General features: G+C 43.7%; 1 protein-coding gene across 1 annotated transcript; it reads right to left on the bottom strand.

The window, feature by feature from the left end:
- Nucleotides 1-2,216: 2,216 nt before the first annotated feature.
- On the bottom strand, nucleotides 2,217-20,013 carry LOC144508534 (somatomedin-B and thrombospondin type-1 domain-containing protein). The gene is made up of 5 exons (XM_078236544.1): nucleotides 19,540-20,013; nucleotides 15,721-15,915; nucleotides 7,833-7,911; nucleotides 4,882-5,058; nucleotides 2,217-3,628 (listed from the first exon to the last, which is right to left on the bottom strand). Exons 1-5 carry the CDS (start codon nucleotides 19,760-19,762, stop codon nucleotides 3,511-3,513), a joined length of 792 nt encoding a protein of 263 aa, XP_078092670.1. The 5' UTR covers nucleotides 19,763-20,013; the 3' UTR covers nucleotides 2,217-3,510.
- Between the last annotated feature and the right edge of the window lie 2,471 nt (nucleotides 20,014-22,484).

Raw genomic sequence — 22,484 nt, 5'->3', positions numbered from 1 at the left:
TAGATGCAGGAAGAATGTTTCCGATGGCGGGGGAGTCCAGGACCATGAGCCACAGTCTGATGATAGCATTAGGACAGAGATGAAGAGAAATTTCTTCACCCAGAGAGTGATAAGCCTGTGGAATTCTTTACCACAAAAAGCTTTTGAAGCCAAAACATTGCATGTTTTCAAGAAGGAGTAAGATATAACTCTTGGGGCTAAAGGGATCAAAGGATAAGAGGGGAAAGCCACCATTTCTGATCTCTGCCCTGTCACCCATCTCTCCCCATGGTTCAGTTCCCCACCCCCTCCTGTCCGACCCCCCAAAAACCTGTGTCTGACCATTCCCCCATGTTCGACTCTACTCACCCCCTGTCCAACCCTCAAATCCCATCCACTGATCTTAAACACTTACTTTCCCTCGGCCTGTTATTTCTAATGGCAGCTATTTCAGTAAAAAGAGAGGATGTGTTCTTACCTTGACTTGTTTTAGACTGTGGGACTTGACCCAGGGACTGCCTGAATCTCATCCAGCCCGAGTCAGGAAGGTTGGGCGACACAGGCATGAGGGAATTTAGCACAGGTAAGTGGGTACAGAGTAGCAATCTGATGCTGATTGCCACTCCAATGAAGTTATGGCCTAAATTAAAGTTTATTTATTAGTGTCACAAGTAGGCTTACATTAACAATGCAATGAAGTTACTTTGAAAATCCCCTAGTTACCACACTCTGGCGCCTGTTCGGGTGCACTGAGGGTGAATTTAGCATGGCCAATGCACCGAACCAGCACATCTTTCGGACTGTTAAGTGCTTTTGATTTCCTGGTTTGCTATGTGTGAATATTTCAATGTGATTGGTTGCCTGCTACACACCAAACAGCCCCTTGACCTGGCGCCATTTTAAACGGGCTTCTGGAATGGGGGAAATAACGCTACAGCAATCACTTGATCATTGTGTGAAGATTTAATTGAGTTCACTGCTAACCACAAAAACCAAGCCATTGTTCTCCTCTGCTACTCCATCCTGTGCTGTTCTGAAATTACATTCGTTTACTCCGAGATTTGAGCTTGATTCAACTGCCTGTCCCTGAAAGGAGGTAGAGAACTAGATATTTTTGCTTGCAAAGGCAGGGCTGATTTCTGCTGTAATTTTCTCAACAAAAAGTGTTGAAGTGTTTCAAAGATAAATGTCTCAAATCATTGCCGTGCCTTTCAGGGCAGCAAAGCAGCTCACCTTCACCGTTTGATACCAAACCCAGAAAGAGTTAGAGAGGGAGAAAAGAGGTTCATAGAATCATAGAATCACTACAGTGTACAAGAAGGCCATTCGGCCCATTGAGCCTGCACTGACTCTCCAGAGCAGGTTGATTAAGACTTTTGAAAGGGGGGGAGAAATTAAGCAAGATGGTTGGAGGCTACGCGACAGAGTGAGTGAGAAGGAAGAAAATACACATTTGACCAGTCAGCATGGCTCTGTGAGTGGAAAATCATGTCTCATGAATTTGATTGAGTTTTTTGAAGGTGTAACCAAGAAGGTAGATGAGGGCAGTGCAATTGACGTTGTCTACATGGACTTTAGCAAGGCCTTTGACAAGGTACCCCATGGCAGGTTGTTGCAAGAAGTTAAATTTCATGGGATCCAGGGTGAGGTAACCAAATGGATACAAAATTGATTTGATGACAGAAGACGGAGGGTGGTTGTAGAGGGTTGTTTTTCAAACTGGAGGCCTGTGACCAGTGGTGTGCCTCAGGGATCGGTGCTGGGTACACCGTTATTTGTCATTTATATTAATGATTTCGATGAGAATTTAGAAGGCAAGGTTAGTAAGTCTGCAGATGACACCAAGATTGGTGGCATAGTAAACAGTGAAGAAGGTTATCTAGGATTGTAATGGGGTCTTGATCAATTGGGCCAGTGGGCTGATGAATGCAGATAGAGTTTAATTGAGATAAATGCGAGGTAATGCATTTTAGTAGATCGAATCGGGGCAGGACTTACTCATTAATGGTAGGACGTTGAGGAGAGTTATAGATCTAGGGGTACGGGTTATAGATTTAGGGGTACAGGTTCATTGCTCCTTGGTAAGTGAATAGGATATAATGTAATTGTCAACAATGAGCTGCGGTTTAGGTGACAAAGTTGTGAGTGACAGTTTCAGTGACTGTAAGTGAGGTAGGAATGAAGATAGACAATAATTCATACCACAAAGTACATGGTCTTGGTAACAGATTGGACATAAGTTTGAAAGTAAGAACACACTTGTCCGCTGTGAACAAAAGTGTTAACTAGTTTATTTTTAAAATGTCAGTCAATCTGATTTCACCTACAGCTTCTCTGTTTCACAGGCAAAACCAATAATTGGAATATATAATTGACCTTATGCATGCTCCACTCCCCTAAATCTTCCATTCGTTAACATTTTCCTCAAGCTTTCACACTGGAATTTAGATTTCCCCCGAAGTCACAAATTTGTTACATCATTAGCCATGAGAAAACAGTCCTTGTGAAAGGTAAGTTGTTTTAAAGCCACAGAAAGCTGTGCTAGAATGGTCATTTATCTAATCACCTATTACTGACACAAGCTTTCCAGCCACAACTAGATTTTCACCAACAATCAGGAAAATGAATGCTCCGTGTTCCTTCAGAGAGATACACGTTACAGTCCACGAGATTTGCCAATTAAATATTTATGAACAATGAATGTCAGACTGTACAGGGAGCGTTGAGAAAGTCAAACACTCACTTAGCAGTAACCAAAGCTTTCTGGCAAAGAAAACAACTCCTTTAAACAATCACTGAACTAATTCTATAACATTTGGCTTGATGTTTGTACTTTAAATATCTTAGATGGTCTGAGAGAAAAACAGCTTAAAAGCTGCCTCTCCAGTCTGATTTATTATTTTCCATCAAAGATTAATGGCTATTTTATTCTCTCACGTGGTGATAAGATGCTATTCATTGAAAATGCTGGAAAATAATAAGGTTTACAGAAAGCCATGTTTCAGACACTTCATCAAATCCTTCCTGCAATGCGTTTATGTGCACATAATATTCCACACAAACTTCAGAATATAGCTCACATTTAATCTTAACATGGGTTCAATTAGTCGTTTGGTAGTACTGAACTTGAATATTGCTGAAAAAAAGAGACACATTGTCAAAGTTTTTGTCTTGCACTCAAGAGGACAGATTCACAAGATAACTGATTGCAAAAGAAACAACAATTTCTACTGCATGGGAAGAGAGTGCTATTTGGTTGGCAAGTGGTCCATGATTGGTAGAGGTAGAGGAAATGCCTCTACCAATCAATTAGAGCTCTCTTCTCATGCAGTATAAATTGCTGTTCTCTTTACAATTGATACTCTGGCAAATCTGTCCTGATGAGTGCAAGACTAAAAGCTTCAACAGCATGTCTATCTTTTCAGCAGTATTATAGTCTGAATTACATTCCAGAAAAATTGCTGTCTGTAGTACAAGTGCTTAGCTGGTATTAATGAGCTGACCGTCTTTCTTGGATGGGATGAGTTGGCTTCAAATGAACAAAAAACTGTGGACTGAAGGGCAAGAACATGACTCGATCTGTCGAATCCACTTCCATGTTCCTCTACAGCGAGGATTCCCAATCGCGTGCCACTGTAGGATCTGATTTCTGCTAGAGAGACGCATACACACTTTAACAATTCCATATGAATAACCATTTCTCTGAACCGCAGAGAATTTACCCCAAATGAGCTATCTTCTACAAAGTTATCAGTCTCGTTGTCTCAGCATTTTCACAAAGATATCATTTAAATGTCTTTTAGGGAACAAAATCCGCTGACCTTACCCGGTCTGGCCCACATGTCACTCTACACTCACATGGTTGACCCTTAACACGCCTCTAAAATGGCCGCGCAAGCCATTCAGTTCAAGGGCAATTAGGAATGGGCAACAAATGCTGGACATGTCAGCACACCCACATTCATTAACAAAATAAAACAAAACAGACTTACTGTTTGCAGCTGTTAAGAATTGAGGAAAATCATAATTAAAAAATGAAATCAGGATAAAATAAAAGCAAATAAAATGAGATAAAGGGGGAACTGATAAGTACAGCTGTCTGAATGGCTGTTTTTGATATGCGAATTAGTGTTTACCTAAGTGACTAGCTGAAAACAATGGTGTATAGAGAAGGTGACTTCAAAGTGGGGAGATCAGGGAATAATTTGCACCTCTATGCTAAAAGCCTGGTCCACACGGTGGGTATCATCAAAGGGAAAAAATGATATATCCATGGCAAGATAACTGGAGAAGAGGGTAGAGAAGCAGCTACCATCATAGCCATACCCAAAAACAAACCCATATGTGCAACACGGTAGCACACTGCTGCCTCATAGTGCCAGGGGCACGGGTTCAATTCCCGGCTTGGATCACTGTCTATGTGGAGTTTGCATGTTTTCCCCGTGTCTGCGTGGGTTTCCTCCGGGTGCTCTGGTTTCCTCCCACATTCTGAAAGATGTGCTGGTTAGGTGCATTGACCGGAAAAGGGGCCGGACTGTGGCGACTAGGGAAATTTCACAGTAACTTCATTGCAGTGTTAATGTAAGCCTTATTTGTGATAATAATAATAAAAAATATTAACCTTACCCTACAAAACTAGTCAAAGGACTGGATTTGGCCATTCATTATTCCAGACAACTGAACATATATCAATCATTTTATACAATTGCACATAGTCAATGTGGGAGCTGCACCCATGGTCTACATCTTAAGTTGTGTGTGGCTCCCTGTGATGCTTCTGGCTATGAATAAATAATGATAGACTTTGAAAGCTGGAAGATATCTACATTTTAGCCTTATTACAAAAACACAGACACCTTGCTAACTGTGTTAAAAAAATGAAATAAAAGCATAATTTCTTGCCTTTCAGCTTCTACGCCATCACCGTAACATCTCTGGAATCTCGAGTTCAGGGCAGGAGGTTGGCATTCTACACAAACAGTAAATCCTTCCCGAAGATATTGCATCCACCTAGTATGAGGACGGTTCTCTACCACGCAATTCTGAGTCAATGACTGCACTTTAAACTCAACACAATATCTATGAGGTAAGGAAGGGAAAAAGAAAGAAATGTTTGGGAAAGCACGCTAGTAAATATAGAAGATCAATAGATTTTTTTTAAAGCTCAAATGAAGGTAGACGGAAGAATTATTTTCGCATGAGTACATGGCAAGCTTTATCATGTTGCTAATAAGGTACAGACTGTAACAATTAAATCGGGAATTAAGTACTTGAAAAGGAAGAATATTTTAAAAAACGAGAAAAGTGCAACTGAATGGAATTGGATGAAATAGACAACTGAAGAGTTAGCACCTGTGCAAGCTTATAGGCTGAATGGTCTACTTCTGGAATTCTATGGAATATTAATTACCCTCTGAAATAGCTGTTACAATAATCAACAATAACACAACCTAACCTCCATTGCATTCTTTTCGGGTAGTCTGTGGTTTGGGACCAGTAGGTGATGACTAACTGCTAAGATGGATTGTGGTTAATATCACTTGTAGGTTTGCAGAGGTAGAAGATGTAGAATTATAGAATGGAATCCCTACAGTGCAGAAGAGGCCATTCAGCCCATTAGGTCTGCACTGACTCTCTGTCAGAATATCCAAATTAGGCCCTCTCCCCCCGCCCTATCCCTGTAACCCTATACATTTACCATGGCTAATCCATCTAACCTACATATCTCTGGACACTAAGGGGCAATTTAGCATGGCCAATCCACCTAACCTGCATGCCTTTGGGCTGTGTAGTTAATACAATAACCTCCCTCTTCAATGATAAAGGTGTGATGATAAATGGAGTGACGTTATCCGTGAATGGAGGATTCCCTGCTTCACGAGCTCATTTATTAGTCACGATCACATTCACTGTGGGAACGTGATTAAATGAGGCAAATAGAGAAAATTGGACCGACTCGTAAATCTCTGCCCCAAGGTCAGATGAACCCAACTTTAAAAGGCTGGCTTTATTTTCCGCAATATAACTTTGTGTAAGTGACTAAATGCAACACATACAGACTCGCTGTAAGACATTTTATACATTAGTCCCAGTCCAAACAGGTTTTAATACACACAATTATTATAACTTATCAATTGTAAAATTTGATGCTTTTTTAAAAAAAAAACTTTAAAATGCTAAAATACAAAGATCACTGGATAATGAAGGTGAAGTGTGTACTATCTACAAGGTGCACGCAGCAATTCGCCAAAGATCCTTTGACAGCACCTTCCAAACCCACGACCACTTTAATCTAGAAGGACAAGGGCAGCAGATACATGGGAACACCATCACCTGCAAGTTCCCCTCTAAGCCACTCACCTTCCTGATTAGAAACATAGAAACTAGAAGCTGGATAGGCCATTCAGCCCTTCGTATCTGCTCTGCCATTCATTATGATCATGGCTGATCATCAAATTCAATATCCTGATCCCCACTTCCCCCATATCCCTTGATCCCTTTAGCCCCAAGAGCTATACCTAATTATTTCTTGAAATCAGACAATGTTTTGGCCTCAACTACTTTCTGTGGTAGTGAATTCCACACATTCACCACTCTCTGGGTGAAGAAATTTCTCCTCACCTCATTTCTAAAATGTTTTATCCCTTATCCTCAAACTTGGAAATATATCACCATTCCTTAGCAGTTGCTGGGTCAAAATCCTGGAATTCCCTGCCTAACGACATTGTGGGTCAACCCACAGCACGTGGACTGCAGCGATTCAAGAAGCAGCTCACCATCACCTTCTTAGGGGTGGCACGGTGGCACAGTGGTCAGCACTGCTGCCTCACAGCGCCAGGGACCCGGGTTTGATTCTCGGCTTGGGTCACTGTCTGTGTGGAGTCTGCACGTTCTCCCCGCGTCTGTGTGGGTTTCCTCCGGGTGCTCCGGTTTCCTCCGACAGACTGAAAGACGTGCTGGCTAGGTGCATTGATCCGAACAGGCGCCGGAATGTGGCGACTCGGGGAATTTCACAGGAACTTCATCGCAATGTTAATGTAAGCCTTACTTATGACTAATAAATAAACTTTAACTTTATAAATAAACTTTTCAAGGGCAGCAAGGGATGGGCAATAAATGCTGGCCAGTCAGTGACGCCCATGTCCCACAAATGAATAAAAACAGAAAGAAGTCAAATTGCTCATCTCTCCTTTGGAAAACATGAGGGTAATTTCAGTATGACCACATCCCCAACATGGAGTGACAGACGAAGGGAGCTTGGGACAAAGATAGAACTAAAAGGCCAGCATAATTCTCCAACCCACATTTTATTAAAGCACAGCTCTTACAGGGAAAGCTGGGTCATGGCATTTATCTTGTCACTTTAGCACTTAACATAGTCTTAATTGTTGACATCCTGATCATTTTTCCTACATGACTTGTATTTCCCATTCTAAATAAATACATTTTCTGTAAACATTACACATTGGAGCATTCACAGATCATATCCCCGTAGAGGGAATCATTTCCTTCAGTTCCGCAAGTGTTGGTTGAGGTGCTGTCAATTGTAATGGACAAAGAAGCATTTTTCTATTCGATCTGTGCCAAGCACTCCTCGCAGGCCCAGTCCAACATGGGTTAGCCACTCTGCAGACATCCTTCCTTCCTTCCTGCCTCGAACTAAAATTTTCAAACTCACCAACTACCAGATCGTGAATGCTCAACATAAATAATGGTGATCCAACCAGGTTTGAGTAGAAAAGCACTTTACATAAACATTTTCTCCAATTTCTTGATTTGGATTTAAAATGCAATTAGACAGAGCTTAATCTGCCAGCACGCTGTGGCAGACATATCTGTGACCTTTTACTTACCCAGGCGCCTCAGATTCAAAGAATACATCTCGCTTTCTTCGAGCTTTTCCATATCCCCCTGTGGTAATTAATGCAGGGACTGTACACAGTAAAACACAAAGATGGAAATCATGAGTGACAACACTAGGCAGGTGTCCAAAAAGGTTACAAACAGCAAAGGTTTGTACTTCCTAACAATGCACGAAAAGATTTCCACCGATAGGAAATGAAATGTACAACATAAATGTCATAAAAAGTGCATTATTCATAAACTTTCCATTTACTTCACAAAGTCAAAGCAATGCACTGATCTTCATCAAGGACATACATTTACCTATAGGATTTTTTAAAAATGGGGTGTCAATGTAAACTATGATTGAACCAAAATTCTTGATTTTTGCAAATGTATTTCGTAGTTCAATAGAATCCCTACAATGCAGAAGGAGGCCATTTGGCCCATCGAACCTGTACCAACAACAAACCCACCCAGGCCCTATTCCCGTAACCCCATGTATTTACCCTGCTAGCCCCCCGACACTGAGGGCAATTTAGCATGGCCGATCCACCTGACCCGCACACCTTTGCACTGTGGGAGGAAACCGGAGCACCCAGAGGAAACCCACGCAGACACGAGGAGAATGTGCAAACTCCACACAGGCAGTCACTTGAGGCCTGAATTGAATCTGGGTCCTTGACGTTGTGAGGCTGCAGTGCTAACCACTGTGTCACCATGCCGCCTTTGCATAAGCAACAATTCTTCAGTGGGAGTGATATTGCATTTTAAATAAAGTGTCAATGAAAAAGCTGCTCGCTGATAAATTCTTTAACGCTACAATGGATTTAATGTGCAGATAGTTTTATTTCTCCTGATGAGAAAGTCTCATGCTACTGTGCATTGTAACTGAAGGATGCACTGTCTCATAAGGATAGGGATCTGTAAAATAGAGAGTTCTGTATTATACTTTATAAGACATAAGCCAAACAAGGCAAACATGATGCAAAAATCAGCATCAGTCAGCTGAGACCCTGGGCAACCCCTTCATGAAATAATTGCAGGTCACTGCACTAAATTGTTAGTTGAACTCAATCGAGGTGTTTCTGCTGATATATCAGGCGAAAACCTTCAAATCATTTGGGTTGGTTTGCAGGTGAGAGAGAAACCCCCTGTGGACCTGTTTGTCAAATAATTATAATATTTAAATCCCCAATTAGCTTAGGATTTTACTCAAATTCTGATTGGGACAATCTAAAACTACAAACAAAAGATAGTTACTAATAAACTCCGCAATGAAAGGAGAAGCGCTTTTACTTAGAGAGTTTCCAGAACGTGGAACTTCACAGGAAGTGGTGGACGAAAATAGCCTGGATCCTTTCAATAGGAAATTAGATGCGTACTTGAGGGAAAAGGGAGCAGAAATCTATGCTGAAAGGCTGATAATAGAGATAATGGAAGGAAACTCATGGGCTAGGATTCCCCCAAAGAAATTCTAAATGACTAATTTGTGTAAAAACGAGAGTAAATCCCGCTGTTTTTTTTAGCGGGATTTTCAAAATGAATCTCCCACAGTCTGTGCACCACGATAAAAAAGTGGGTCTATTCCCACTGAGGAAGCCGGCAGTATAGTGCTGAGCGGGCCACTGTACGTGTGCTGATCTGTCATAGCGGAGATGGGCGCATGTGCAGTAGCCCATCACTGCCTGATCACTGGCCAGCTTGATCGATGGCCAGCCCCACAACCCCACAACACTGCCCCACCGAGGCAGAACCTGATCTCCTGACCCCCTCCCCCCACCCCCTGCAGCCCTGACCCCCCACCCCGCCGGCAGGCTGATACCCCCCACACGCACCCCGATGGTCAGCCCCGATCTCGGTCCACCCTTCCTCTGTCACTGATCCCAAGTGCAGAGTGGCAGCGGGAACCTCCACTCCCCCGATCTCCCCCCCACAGGCCCAGCCCCCCAAAGGCCCCTCCCCTGGAGGCCTCACCGTCTTGGCACTGCCTGATGGCACCACAATGCCCCCTGGGTATTGCCACTTTGCTCCTTGGGCAGAGCCAGGGGGCCAAGCTTGCACTGCCCAGGCATCACCCCTCGCTGCCCCTCGACCTCCTGGGAGTGCCTCCATGGACTCCCTTCACTCCAGTGGAGTCAGGCCGCCAGCTCCCCGTTTGTGGGGAGCTATTGTAAACCCCGCTGGAGTTAACCACTCCTGGCGAGGGTGGGGAGACTAATAAGATTCAAATAGCAATTTAAATATTTTAATCAGCTCCGCGCCGAAAATCCAGTGTCCAGAGATGCGCAGAGGCTGTGGCCGCCCAGCAGGGAGCCCATTACACGGCCTCTGCTTCTGTCTCCCAGCTTGCTGCACTGCTTGGGCAGTGCAATGAGCTGGGAGAATCACCCCTATGGAGTACAAACTCTAGAACATACTAGATGGACAGAATGGCCTATTTACATGCTGTATATAGTCTATTTGAATGGAAATGCTGTGTTGTTAGATCAGGAAAAAGACAGTGCAGATGTTAATTATAGAGTCATAGGGCCCGATTTTACCATTGCGTCGCGCCCATATTCAGGCACAAAAACGTGGTAAAGTCGGGTGTGAGGCCATTAATGCAATCCGCACCAGCATCCGCGCAGATGGCCATTTTACTGAGGCCCGGGAATGGCCGTGATACGGTTCGCACCCGAAACGGGAGCAACGGCGATTTAAATTCATTTGCATGTATTTCAATTGAATTAATGAACTGTCCACACAACTTTATCAGCATTTCCCCCTTTACCATCGCGTTCGCCAATCCGGAATCGCGCTGAAATGGACCTGCTGAATAAAAGCCTGTTTCAGGCGCTCCAGCTGCTGAAGAGGTGAGTTCAGAGCTTCCAACGGCTCTCTGACTCAGATCATTAGTAGGAGGGGGAGGGAGGCGGGTCAGATCTTTCTCTGGTGAGAGTGGTGAGAGGGTGGGGAGGGAGGAGGAGGCAGGTCAGATGTACCTCTGGGGGGGGGGGGGGGGGGGGGGGGCATGGAGTGAGGCCAGATCATTCTCTGAGCGGGGGTGGTGGGGGGGGGGGGGGGCGGCAGGGACGGTGTGAGGCCAGATCATTCTCTGGGGGGAGGGGGGGGGAGTGAGGCCAGATCATTCTCTGGGGGGGGGGGAGTGAGGCCAGATCATTCTCTGGGGGGGGGGGGGGAGTGAGGTCAGATCATTCTCTGAGCGGGGGTGGCGGGGGGGCAAGGGGGGGGGCGGGGAGGCAGGGGCGGTGTGAGGCCAGATCATTCTCTGGGGGGAGGGGGGGGAGTGAGGTCAGATCATTCTCTGTGGTGGGGAGGAGTGAGGCCATATTGTTCTCTGGTTTGGGGTGGGGGGAAAGGAGGGAGGTGGGTAAGATGTATCTCTGGTGGGGGGGGGAGGCCCGATCACTCACTGGTGAAGTGGGGGGGGCAGGAGGAGGCCAGATGGATCTCTGATGGGGGTGACGGGGGGGGTCCGCTGCCACTCTGCGGCTGATCGGTGCTGGGGAAGGGGGCAGGGGGTCACGATCGGTCTGGGTAGCGGGGGGGTGGGTGGATAACGGGGACAGTGATGTCTGTGGGGACCATCGCTCCTGCTTTTTGCTCCCGGGCCACTTTCTCCGCTTTTTGCGGCCCGGGAGCAATCTGACACGGGCGCGCTTTTTCACATTTTTTTCTAACTGCGCATGCGCAGTTCAGAGCTCCGATCGTTCCAGGCGTGATAAGCCCCACCCACAGCGCAATTCAGACTCGTGATTTTTTTTTCAGGCTCAGGGCTTATGGGGGCGCCTGAGAGCAGATTTCCAAGTCGGATCTGAATTGCGCCCAGATTCAGCACTTAGAATGAAAATGGTAAAATCAGGCCCATACAGTGCAGAAAAGGCCCTTCGGTCCATCGAGTCTGCAGTGACAATAACTACTACTAAAGTTGTGCTAATTCCATTTTCCAGCCCTTGTTCCATATCCTTGAATGTTATGATATTTCAAGTGTTCATCCAAATACTTTTGAAAGGTTGTAAGGTTTCCAGACTCCACTACCTTCCCAGGTAGTGCATTCCAGATTCCCACCACCCTCTGAGCGAAAATATTTTTCTCAAATCCTCTCTGAATCTCCTCACCCTCACCCTAAAATTATGCTCCCTTGTGATTGACCCCTCAACCAAGGGGAACAGCTGCTTCCTATTCACCCTCTCCATACCTCTCATCATATTATACATCTCAATCATGTCGCCTCTCAGCCTTCTCTGCTCTAAAGAAAACAATCCACTATCCAGTCTCTCCTTGTAGCTCAAATGCTCCAATGCAGGCAACATCCTGGTGAATCTTCTCTGTACCCCCTCTAGTGCAATCACATCCTTACTATATGAGGTGATCAGAACTGCACACAGTACTCCATCTTGGCCGAACTAACATTCAGTGCAGCTCCAACATAACCTCTTTGCTCTTATACTCTATGCCATGACTGATGTGTCCCATATGCCTTCTTAACTACCCTATTCACCTGCTCTGCCACCTTCATGGATCTGTGAATAAGTGCCCCAAGATCCATCTGTTCCTCTGAGCTTTGTAGTGTCCTGCCATTCATTAATACTCCCTTGTTATTTCTTCCAAAGTGCATCAGCTTGCACTTATCGGGGTTAAGTACCCATCTGCCACTGCTCTGCCCATCTGACAAACCCATCTTTATCTTCCTGTAACCTACAACCTTTTTCTTCACTATTAGCCACCCTACCGATCTAGGTGTCATCTGCAAACTTACTTATCATTCCCCCCACATTCTAATCTATATCATTTATGTAGATAACAAATAAGGGCCCTGCACTGAACCTTGTGGTACATCACTGGACACTGGACACTCAAACAGCCTTCTACCACCATCCTTTGTGTCCTATTGCTAAGCCAATTTCAGATTCACCTCACCAAGTTACCCTGAATTCCACGTGCTTCAGCCTTCTCAGTCGTCTCCCATGTGGAACCTTGTCAAAGGCTTTGCTAAAATCCAAATAAACTACATCAAGTTATGGAGATGTCCAGACCTTCTAGCATGAGAAAGCATGTTATTTGCTGGCAACAATCTGATTAAATTGTAAAGGTCCAGGCACCTTGCAGACAAAGGTAGTCTTGAGGTAGAAGCTGTTGCTGCTTGTAAAAGATTCAAGAACAAGAGGGCAGAAATTCAAAGAGATTTTCAAAACAAGCAAATGTGTTGTGAGAAAAAAGCATTTTCGCACAGCGAGTGGTTCAGATCTGGAATGCACTGCCTGAAAATGTGGTGGAGGCAGGTTCAATCCGAGGCGTTCAAGAAATCATTTAATAGAAACAATATAAAGGATTACAGGGAAAAGGTAGGAGAATGGCACTAAGTCATAATGCTCAGTTGGAGAGCTGGCACAGACACAATGGGCCGAATGGCCTCCTTCTGCACTGTAACAATTCTGTGATTCTGTGAGGAGTTCATGGAGTGTATTTGGGAGATTTCTTAGAACAATACATTCTGGAACCCACTTGGTAAGCTAAAATGAGACAGGATTAATGACCTCATAGTAAAATATTCTATAACTCTATAACTGGCCTATCAGTTCCTCCTTTCTATCCCTCCTTTCTTGAATAAAGGTATTACATTTGGGGTTTTCCAATCCACTAGGGTCTACTCAGAATATAGGGAAAATTTAGAAGATTACATCTCTACATCCAGTTCGCTTAAGACCCTTGGATGCAGGCTATCAGGTCCACACGACCTGTCAGCCTTTAGTTTTCCTGTTACTTTTTCTCTAAAGATGATTGTTTGAATTTCTTCCATCCCTTTTGTCTCTTGATTTTGTACTACTCTTGTCTTCTGTCATCAAGCCAATTTTGTATCCAACTGACTACCTAGCCCTGGATTCCGTGAGATTTAACCTTATGCAACAACCTACCATGCGGTACTTTGTCAAAGGCCTTGCTAACGTCCATGTATTTGATTTGATATGATTTGATTATTGTCACATGTATTGGTATACAGTGAGAAATATTGTTTCTTGCGCACTATACAGACAAAGCATACCGTACATAGAGAAGGAAAGGAGAGAGTGCAGAATGTAGTGATACAGTCATAGCTAGGGTGTAGTGAAAGATCAACTTAATGCGAGGTAGGTCCATTTAAAAGTCTGATGGCAGCAGGAAAGAAGCTGTTCTTGAGCTGGTTGGTACGTGTCTTCAGACTTTTGCATCTTTTTTCCGACGGAAGAAGGTGAAAGAGAGTATGTCCGGGTATGAGAATATGTAGACTACGTCGACTGCACTGCCCTCATCTACCTTCTTAGTTACCCCTTCAAAAATCAAATTCATGAGACATGATCTTCCACTCGCAAAACCATGCTGCCTGTTCCTAATCAGTCTTTGCCTCTCTAAATGCCTCTAGATCCTGTCTCTCAGAATGCCTTCTAACAATTTACCCACTGCAGATGTTAGGCTCACCAGCCTGTAGTTCCCAGGCTTTTCCATGCAGCCCTTCTTGAACAAAGGCACAATATTTGCCACCCTCCGATCTTCAGGCACCTCCCATGTGGCTGTTGATGATTCAAATATCTCTGCTCGGGGACCCACAATTTCCTCCCTAACCTCCCACAATGTCTTGGGATACAGTTAATCAGGTCCCGGGGATCTATCTACCTTGATGTTAGTCTAACATCTAGTATTGGGAAAATGCTAGAATCCACTATTAAGGAATTAGTAGCAGGAAATTTAAAAAAATATATAATACAATCAGGCAGAGTTACTGTGGCTTTGTGAAGGAGAAATCCAATTTGACAAATTCATTAAGTTTTTGAAGGTGATAAAGGGATACCAGCGTTCTAAAAGGAATTCAATAAGGTGCCACATAAAATGTTACTACCCAAGATAAGCTGCCATTTAAATGCTGTGGTGCATGCTTAGAACACGGGTTCTAAGTGTCCTTGTACATGAATCCTTAGCATAGTTAGCATACAGGTACATTAGTGGGATAAATTGTGAGTTTATGGGATCAGGCAGGGGGTGGGCCTGGGTAAGATGCTTTATTGGAGAGTCGATGCAGACTCGATGGGCCTAATGGCTTCCTTCTGTTCTGTAGGGATTCTATGATTCTATGATTATATATTCTGTTCAGTCAGCTGTACAGGGAGTTGTTCATTCTAAACATATTTAATCTAAGGATTAGATAGTTTGAAAACCCGTGTTCTAAGCATGCATATAATGGATTACTAGTAAGATCAGAGGGTAAACTCCCACGTTAATAATCATTACTTCTAGAGTTAGACCATCGGTAATTAACTGTAGCCTTGAAATGAAATATCCCACTGTCCTCAACTGAGGTTCATTCATTATTTGCCCACCAGTCTGCAGCAAAGCTAACAAATCATAAATTACTAACAAACAAAACTGATCACAAATTATTTTTAGAGTTATGTTTGGTTTCATTGTGACAGGAAGTTGTGATCAGTCCATCGTAAAAGTCAGTGTCTTATCATCATACTTTACAACATCCATCCATTGACTATACTTTTATATATGATATAATATGATATCAAATATCAACATTTAGAATGCTGATGTTACCAAACTAATGGTCTATTAACCCCTTTGCATCTAATACAAATTGTCTTAAAAAATGTTTCCTGTACAAATTTTAAACTTCTACATATTAAGCACCTTGTTAGATTTTCTACTACAACTGTATTTCGATAAATTCAATATCACATCACAAAATAATCAAAGATTTGCCCAGTCAAATTAATTATCTTCAGTCTAGAAGGTTAGGTCCCTTTAGTTAAATAAATTTCAGCTATCACTGAAAGTTTAGTGTTTATACAGCATCAATACTCTTCACTTACAACCAGTAGTGTAAACAGACCCTACCAATAAATGTAATGCACGTACCCAAAGACTGCCTACACATTTTTTCCTGGCCACTGTGATATTCCACACAGCCTGCTCGTTCTTCCAAGGGAGGACATGGCTCACCACCATTCTGTGGCTCTTGTGTGATGTATCGCTGACGAACACGGTAAGTATTTTTGCATTGTTCTGCACAGCCACTCCAGAAACTCCATTCGCTCACTTTGCAAGAAATAGCTAATAAACCAATAGAAAGATTAATACTGTAAATTGTATGACATGTGAAAGAAATCCAAGGACTACCTTTAAAAGAACCCCAAAGCGTATTTCCCCAATGATTTTCATTTTGAAAATTAAGTAGTCCTAGTGTTTCTGTGTTCATGTTGGGACATATATTCACAGGCAGCAAGAATATTTGACTACATCGCCCAAGTAGACCATGCTTCCTGCATGAATCTGAGTAATAGATAGTGGTGATTGTGAGGGTGGTGAGGGTTTACAAAAACCCACAACATTTCAAATTCCATCAGTTGAGAACAGCTCTTTGCATAATGTTCACATTGGGAATAAAAACATAAATGCCAGAAATGCTCAGATTTCACATTAGGAATCCCATGTTAGTTTGTTTATACAAAGCTAGGCATGAAACAGGTTGTGAGGAGGATACAAAGGGTGGGATTTTCCGGCCCTTCCTGCTGGTGGAATCTACCAGTACCAACAAAGACCCGCTGTGGTAGGTTCCCCAGTGGCAGGACGGGCAAAACACCATCAATATCGGCAGGACTGGTAAATCTCACCGGTAGCCGATGTCAAGCTATCTCCACCACAGTAAAACATGCCATGGGGTTGAGGGAGAGTGGTGGGGCAGAAATAGATAGGTTGAACGAGTGAGCAAAAAAATTGGCAGGTAGAGTTTAAAGTGGGAAAATGTGAGGTTGTCCACCTTGGCTGAAAGAATAGAAAAGCTCCACGCGTTTTTTAAAATGGTGAGAGACTGCAGAATGTTGCAGTTCAGAATGATCTGGGTGTCCTTGTACATGAATCACAAAAAACATACAGGCACAGCAAGTAATTAGGAAGGAAAATGGAATGTTGGCCTCTGTTGCAAGAGGGATGGAATATAAAAGTAAGGAAGTTCCACCACAGCTGGCACTGGTGAGACCACGCCCAGAGTATTGTGTACAGTTTTGGTCTCCTTACTTAAAGAGGAATATCACTTGAATCGGAAACATTCAGAGAAGGTTCACTTGGGCTGAAGGGGTTTATCTTATGAGGGAAGGTTGAGGAGGTTGGACCTATACCCATTGCAGTTCAGAAGAATGAGAGGTGATTTATTGAAACATGTAAGATTCTAAGCTGGCTTGGTAGAGTAGTTGCTGAGGGATTGTTTCCCCCTCACAGGGGAATTTACAACTAGGGGGCACAGTTTACAAATAAGGGACCTCCCATTTAAAATGGAGGGGAGGAGGAATTTCTTCTCTCAGAGGGTCGTTCGTCTTTGGAAATCTCTTCCACAGAGAGCAGTAGAAATTGAGAAATTGAATATATTCAAGGCTACAGTAGACAGATTATTGACTGACAAGGGAAGTAAGTGCTATGGAGGACAGACAGGTAAGTGGAGTTATGGCTACAATTAGATCAGGCATAATCTTATTGAATGACAGAGCAGGCTTGATGGATTGAATGTCTGATTCCCGTTCCTGATATCTATGGTTTTCTGATCTTGTGTCACGTCACTGCTGAGCCATCAGGCTGTGGGTTCAAGTCCCACTCCAGGACATGAGTACAAAAACTGACACTCGAGTGAAGTATTTTAGGACTGCCAACCTCTTAAGTACCTCCACTATATATTTTACCCCAGCTAATATCTAAATTTGTAAACAAGCCAAAAAGCCCCAAGGTTCATACACACAAATCTTCAAAGGTGGCAGGGCAAGTTGATTAAAGGGGGTTTAAACAGCCTATGAGTTGCTTGGTTTGTTAAATAGGGGAATAGAATCAAATTGTAGAAATCATGTTAGAACTTTATTATTCACTACTTAGGCCTCAACAGGAATATTGTGAACAATCCTGAGCACAACATTCCAAAAAGATGTAAGAAAAATTGCAATAAAAAATCACCAGGGATGACGGGCTTCTGATATGAACAGAGCTTGGAAAAGCTTGGACTATTTTCATCGGGACAGAGGAGGATAAGAGGGGGTGACAGGTTGGCACAGTGGTTAGCACTGCTGCCTCACAGCGCCAGGGACTCCCGTTCAATTCTGGCCTTGGGTGACTGCCTGATTTGATTTGATTTATTATTGTCACATGTATTCGTACATGTATTGTTTCTTGCGGCTATACAGACAAAGCATACTGTGCATTGGGAAGGAAATGAGAGAGTGCAGAGTGTAGTGTTACAGCCCATAGCTAGGGTGCAGAGAAAGATCAACTTAGTGTGAGGTAGGTCCATTCAAAAGTCTGATGGCAGCAGGGAAATTTGGAATTTGCATTATGGGCTGAATGGCCACCTTCTGTGCTGTATGATTCTATGAATATAATTACTGCCCCCTCCTGTACTTTTAAATTGGCAGAACTCCCTTCTCTATGGTGAGGTGAGATTCAAAGTATTCATTTGGTATCTCAGCCATGTTCTCCTGTCTCTTTTTTTGGTCCCCAATTGGTTTCACCCTTACATTATGTATGTTTAGAAGAATTTTGGGTTCTCTTTTTGCTAACTATTGGCCTAATCACATACTCATTCCTTCATCCTCTTATTCCCTTTTCTTTATATTTCGGTCTTTTCTATATTCATCTTCCCATTGATTCCTATTTGCCTCCTTCCGAAACAGGGGCACGTGGATACCATGAACCAAGGAGCTGTGAGGACCTGCGTTGTGTGCCGGTCCCCCAACAGGAAATGTAGCTGTTCTCTCCAATAACAAATAACCCCCCCCCCCCGCCCCCTCAACACTGATCTTTTCTCCTGCTCTCTCACAATCTTACCAACATCGTAACTAACCCAGCAGTCCAATCACCCTCACCTACTGTCAGATTGCCAAATAAGTTTAAATGACTTCATTATTTTTGTTCTTTTTTGCCTGAGTAACGACTCTTCGTAATGCTTTGGCATCCGTTCCCATGTGACTTGCCAGAAAGACTAATAGATCACACCCCAAGCCAATGGTCCAACTGTCCAACAGCCACTGCGAGGGGCTTTCCGACAATTGGTCCCAGTTTAAAAAAAGTAATTGAGATTCCACTTGAAATTACACCAGACTGACAAGGTTCCAGTTTCATTCCATCAGATTGTAAATGATCAGTTTGTACTTTGCTTGGTCGGTCGTTTTATGTCTATCCTTCTTCCCTGTTCTCTAGCCCTGGGGTGTACGTTTAGGTGAATAAAAGTTGGCGTGAGCTTTCTGTTTACCGTCAGTGAAGGGTGTGTTTTTGATACATTTAACACCACGCCGCTCTGTTCCCTCACCGCTGACCTACAGTACTCTGTTATACTAAGCGTAAATTCTTTTATATATAAACACTGGTCTTACAAATCGGTTCATGTAACCTTTTGGGTAAGTCATTTATCTGGAGTTTACTGCGAGGCACTGCCTACTTATAGAATCTTACAGCTGACACGACTTGCACTATTTTGATAAAACATTTTTACAGTTTGTTTTTTTTCCCAATCCACAGACCAGCTTCACTGTAACCCTCCCAATCTGCGAAATTATTATTCAACGTTTGGGAACTGATTAAAGTGTGGAGTGGATTTCTCTCCCGCCCTGAACAGATTTTAAAAAATGTAGAGGAGGGGAGAGAGGGAGGATAAAACAAAAAAAAAAGTTGGTCTTTCAATAGGGAAGTGTCTAGGGTTACCTGGACAAGCGAGTTGATAATCGTGGCAGCAGTCCAGGGTGTTTCGACAAGCCTGGTCGCAGTAGCAGGTTCCGTAGGAGCGATCGGGACGCCAGCCTGTGCTGCGACATTCAGGCTCTCTCCCCTGGCAGCAGCTCCCCAGATCCACACAGCCACCTCCAGCGAGCGCTGCCAGCCACAGCAGCTCCAAGCCCAGGATCCAAAGCACCGCTCCCAGACCCATTTTTCAATCGATCTGAACCATCAGTGGATCCCCTGCCACCTTAACGCCCCCCTCCCAACCCTCCTCCTTGCAACCTGTTTTGTTGTTGTTGTCCTCAGTGCCGCAGATCTCCCCGGCGATCACACTCCTCCTCTCTAAACTTCAGCAAGAAGTGGGCAGCAAGGGACCACTTGTCAACTCCAGGGCCCGCTTTCAATTTCCCAATCAGAGCTCCAAGCACTCGTCAGTTTCAGCCTCGGTGACCTTTAGCCTCCACTTTTGGTCACATCAATCTAATGTGTTTCAGACTGAAGCCGACACAATCTGAACAACACGGCCCGCTTTCCTGATGGATTATTGCGGAGCGTATTGTGAATGGAAGAAATATTTCAATCCAGGCTAGATTCAGGTAACAGATAAACTGTGTCGTTCTTTTTATTTTAACCAGTTTTCAAATGGCTTGCTCTGATTAAATTCAACCCTCGACTTTCATCTGCTGTTTTATGTTCTACACCGTAAAGAGAAGTTTTTTAAACACATACACAATTGTTCATTGACCTTTGGCTTTCAGCTTTTGGGGATTTTCTTTGTCGAGAATCGGATTTTCTTTAATGAGTCAGAGGTGTTTCAGATTCCGCTGTCAATCCATCCGGAATCTACAGCAATCTCTGTCTGATGATAATAATAATTCTTGCACATCAGAATTTAATTCTACTTAATCCAACTTCTGTTGCTTGAGTCAAGGTGCATTCTTAACGTCCAATTGGTTTAATTCATCAAATGAACCCCCCCCCCCCCCCCTTACCCGCCGGAATTACTGTAAGGTCAAGGATGGGTGAAATAGCGTTAACTGTCCGCTTGTTTGCACATTCACTCGGTGTCTGCGTGGGTTTCCTCCCGGTGCTCAGGTCTCGCTGTCCAAAGATGGGCAGGTTAGGTGAATTGGCCACGCTAAATTCTCCCTCAGTGTACCCGAACAGGTGACGAAGTGTGGCGATTGGGGGATTTTCACAGTAACTTCATTGCAGTGTTAATGTAAGCCTACTTGTGACACTAATAAATAAATAAGCAGGGCCGGTGATCTGAACTATGGACTGAAACCCAATCAGCTCTGGAGAGTGTTCACACTGTGGAGATGCCGGCGTTGGACTGGGGTAAACACAGTAAGAAGTTTAACAACACCAGGTTAAAGTCCAACAGGTTTATTTGGTAGCAAAAGCCACACAAGCTTTCGGAGCTCCAAGCCCCTCCTTCAGGTGAGTGGGAATTCTGTTAAACCTGTTGGACTTTAACCTGGTGTTGTTAAACTTCTTACAGTGTTCACACTCACAGTAGAGAACTCCGGGTACTGCAGGATGTTGCTGGAAGCATTGGGGGGGGGCGGCATTTATTAGATTGGATACAGCGATAATTCATCCAAACAAGCGTTAACAAGAACATCTGCGCGTTAGGATTTCCTCTCGCCCAGTGTAGCTCGCTTCACAATATTAGCAAACCTGGCTGGATTGTTGGAAGATTGGAAGGGATACTTTTTGTCGTGTTTTGCCCACAAAAATAACCTTCCCCCTTATTTGCACAAGAACCATTTTGTTAATATAAGACATAACAAAGATGTGCAGGTTAGGTTGATTGGCAATGATAAATCGTCCCCTTAGTGTCAGGTAGCCTGACAGGGTAAATATGTGGGGGAATAGGGCCTGGGTGGGACTGTTGGGTGGTGGCTCGATGGGCCAAATGGCCTTCTTCTGCACTGTCGGGATTCCGTGATTCTATAATACTTTAGCAACTGCTGCCGAGAACTTTGAACTAGAGGGGTTTTTTGTACAAAATAGTCCAAGGGTTTAACATTTGCATTCTACAAATACAAGTCTTGTTAATGAAACTATAGGCGGTGGACACACATTCCTTTCGGAAGTCATTTAGTTCGGACTTTTACCAATTGTTCAATTTTTAAATTCACCCCTGTGTTGTGAGCATTAGTGGCAAAGCCAGCATTAATTTCCATCCTGAAGTGGCCTTGTGAAGGTGGTGGCGTGTAGTGTAGGTATATTCACAGTGCTGTGTGTGAGGAAATTCCAAGATTTTGACCCAGCTACACTGGAGGGACAGCGAAATAATTCCAAGTCAGGATGGTGGGGAAAAGTGAAATCATAGAAATCATAGAAACCCTACAGTACAGAAAGAGGCCATTCGGCCCATCAAGTCTGCACCGACCACAAACCCACCCAGGCCTTACCCCCATATCCCTACATATCTACCCACTAATCCCTCTAACCTATGCATCTCAGAACACTAAGGGCAATTTTTTTTTAGTATGGCCAATCAACCTAACCCGCACATCTTTGGACTGTGGGAGGAAACCGGAGCACCCGGAGGAAACCCACGCAGACACGAGGAGAATGTGCAAACTCCACACAGACAGTGACCCAAGCCGGGAATCGAACCCAGGTCCCTGGAGCTGTGAAGCAGCAGTGCTAACCACTGTGCTACCGTGCCGCCCCAGTGATAGAAATTACTGAAATATTTAATAGTTTGGTGAAAAGGGTGGCCCCAAAATTTCTTACCTCTCTTTAAAAATGCATGAATATTCACCTTTGCTGTATATTACATTATTTTACCAAATAATGCAAGAATTGCAGTTGATCTCTGTAACATTTTACCTTTCATTTATTTCAGGGGTGAAGTGGCTCGGATAGAGGACACAGTGTTCCACACGGACAGGGGCACTTTATCCATAGAGAGG

Source organism: Mustelus asterias, chromosome 20, assembly GCF_964213995.1.
Source record: "Mustelus asterias chromosome 20, sMusAst1.hap1.1, whole genome shotgun sequence".
Classification (NCBI taxonomy): Eukaryota; Metazoa; Chordata; class Chondrichthyes; order Carcharhiniformes; family Triakidae; genus Mustelus; species Mustelus asterias.
The sequence above is the reverse complement of the archived record's forward strand: the minus strand, read 5'-3'. Positions and strand labels throughout refer to the sequence as shown.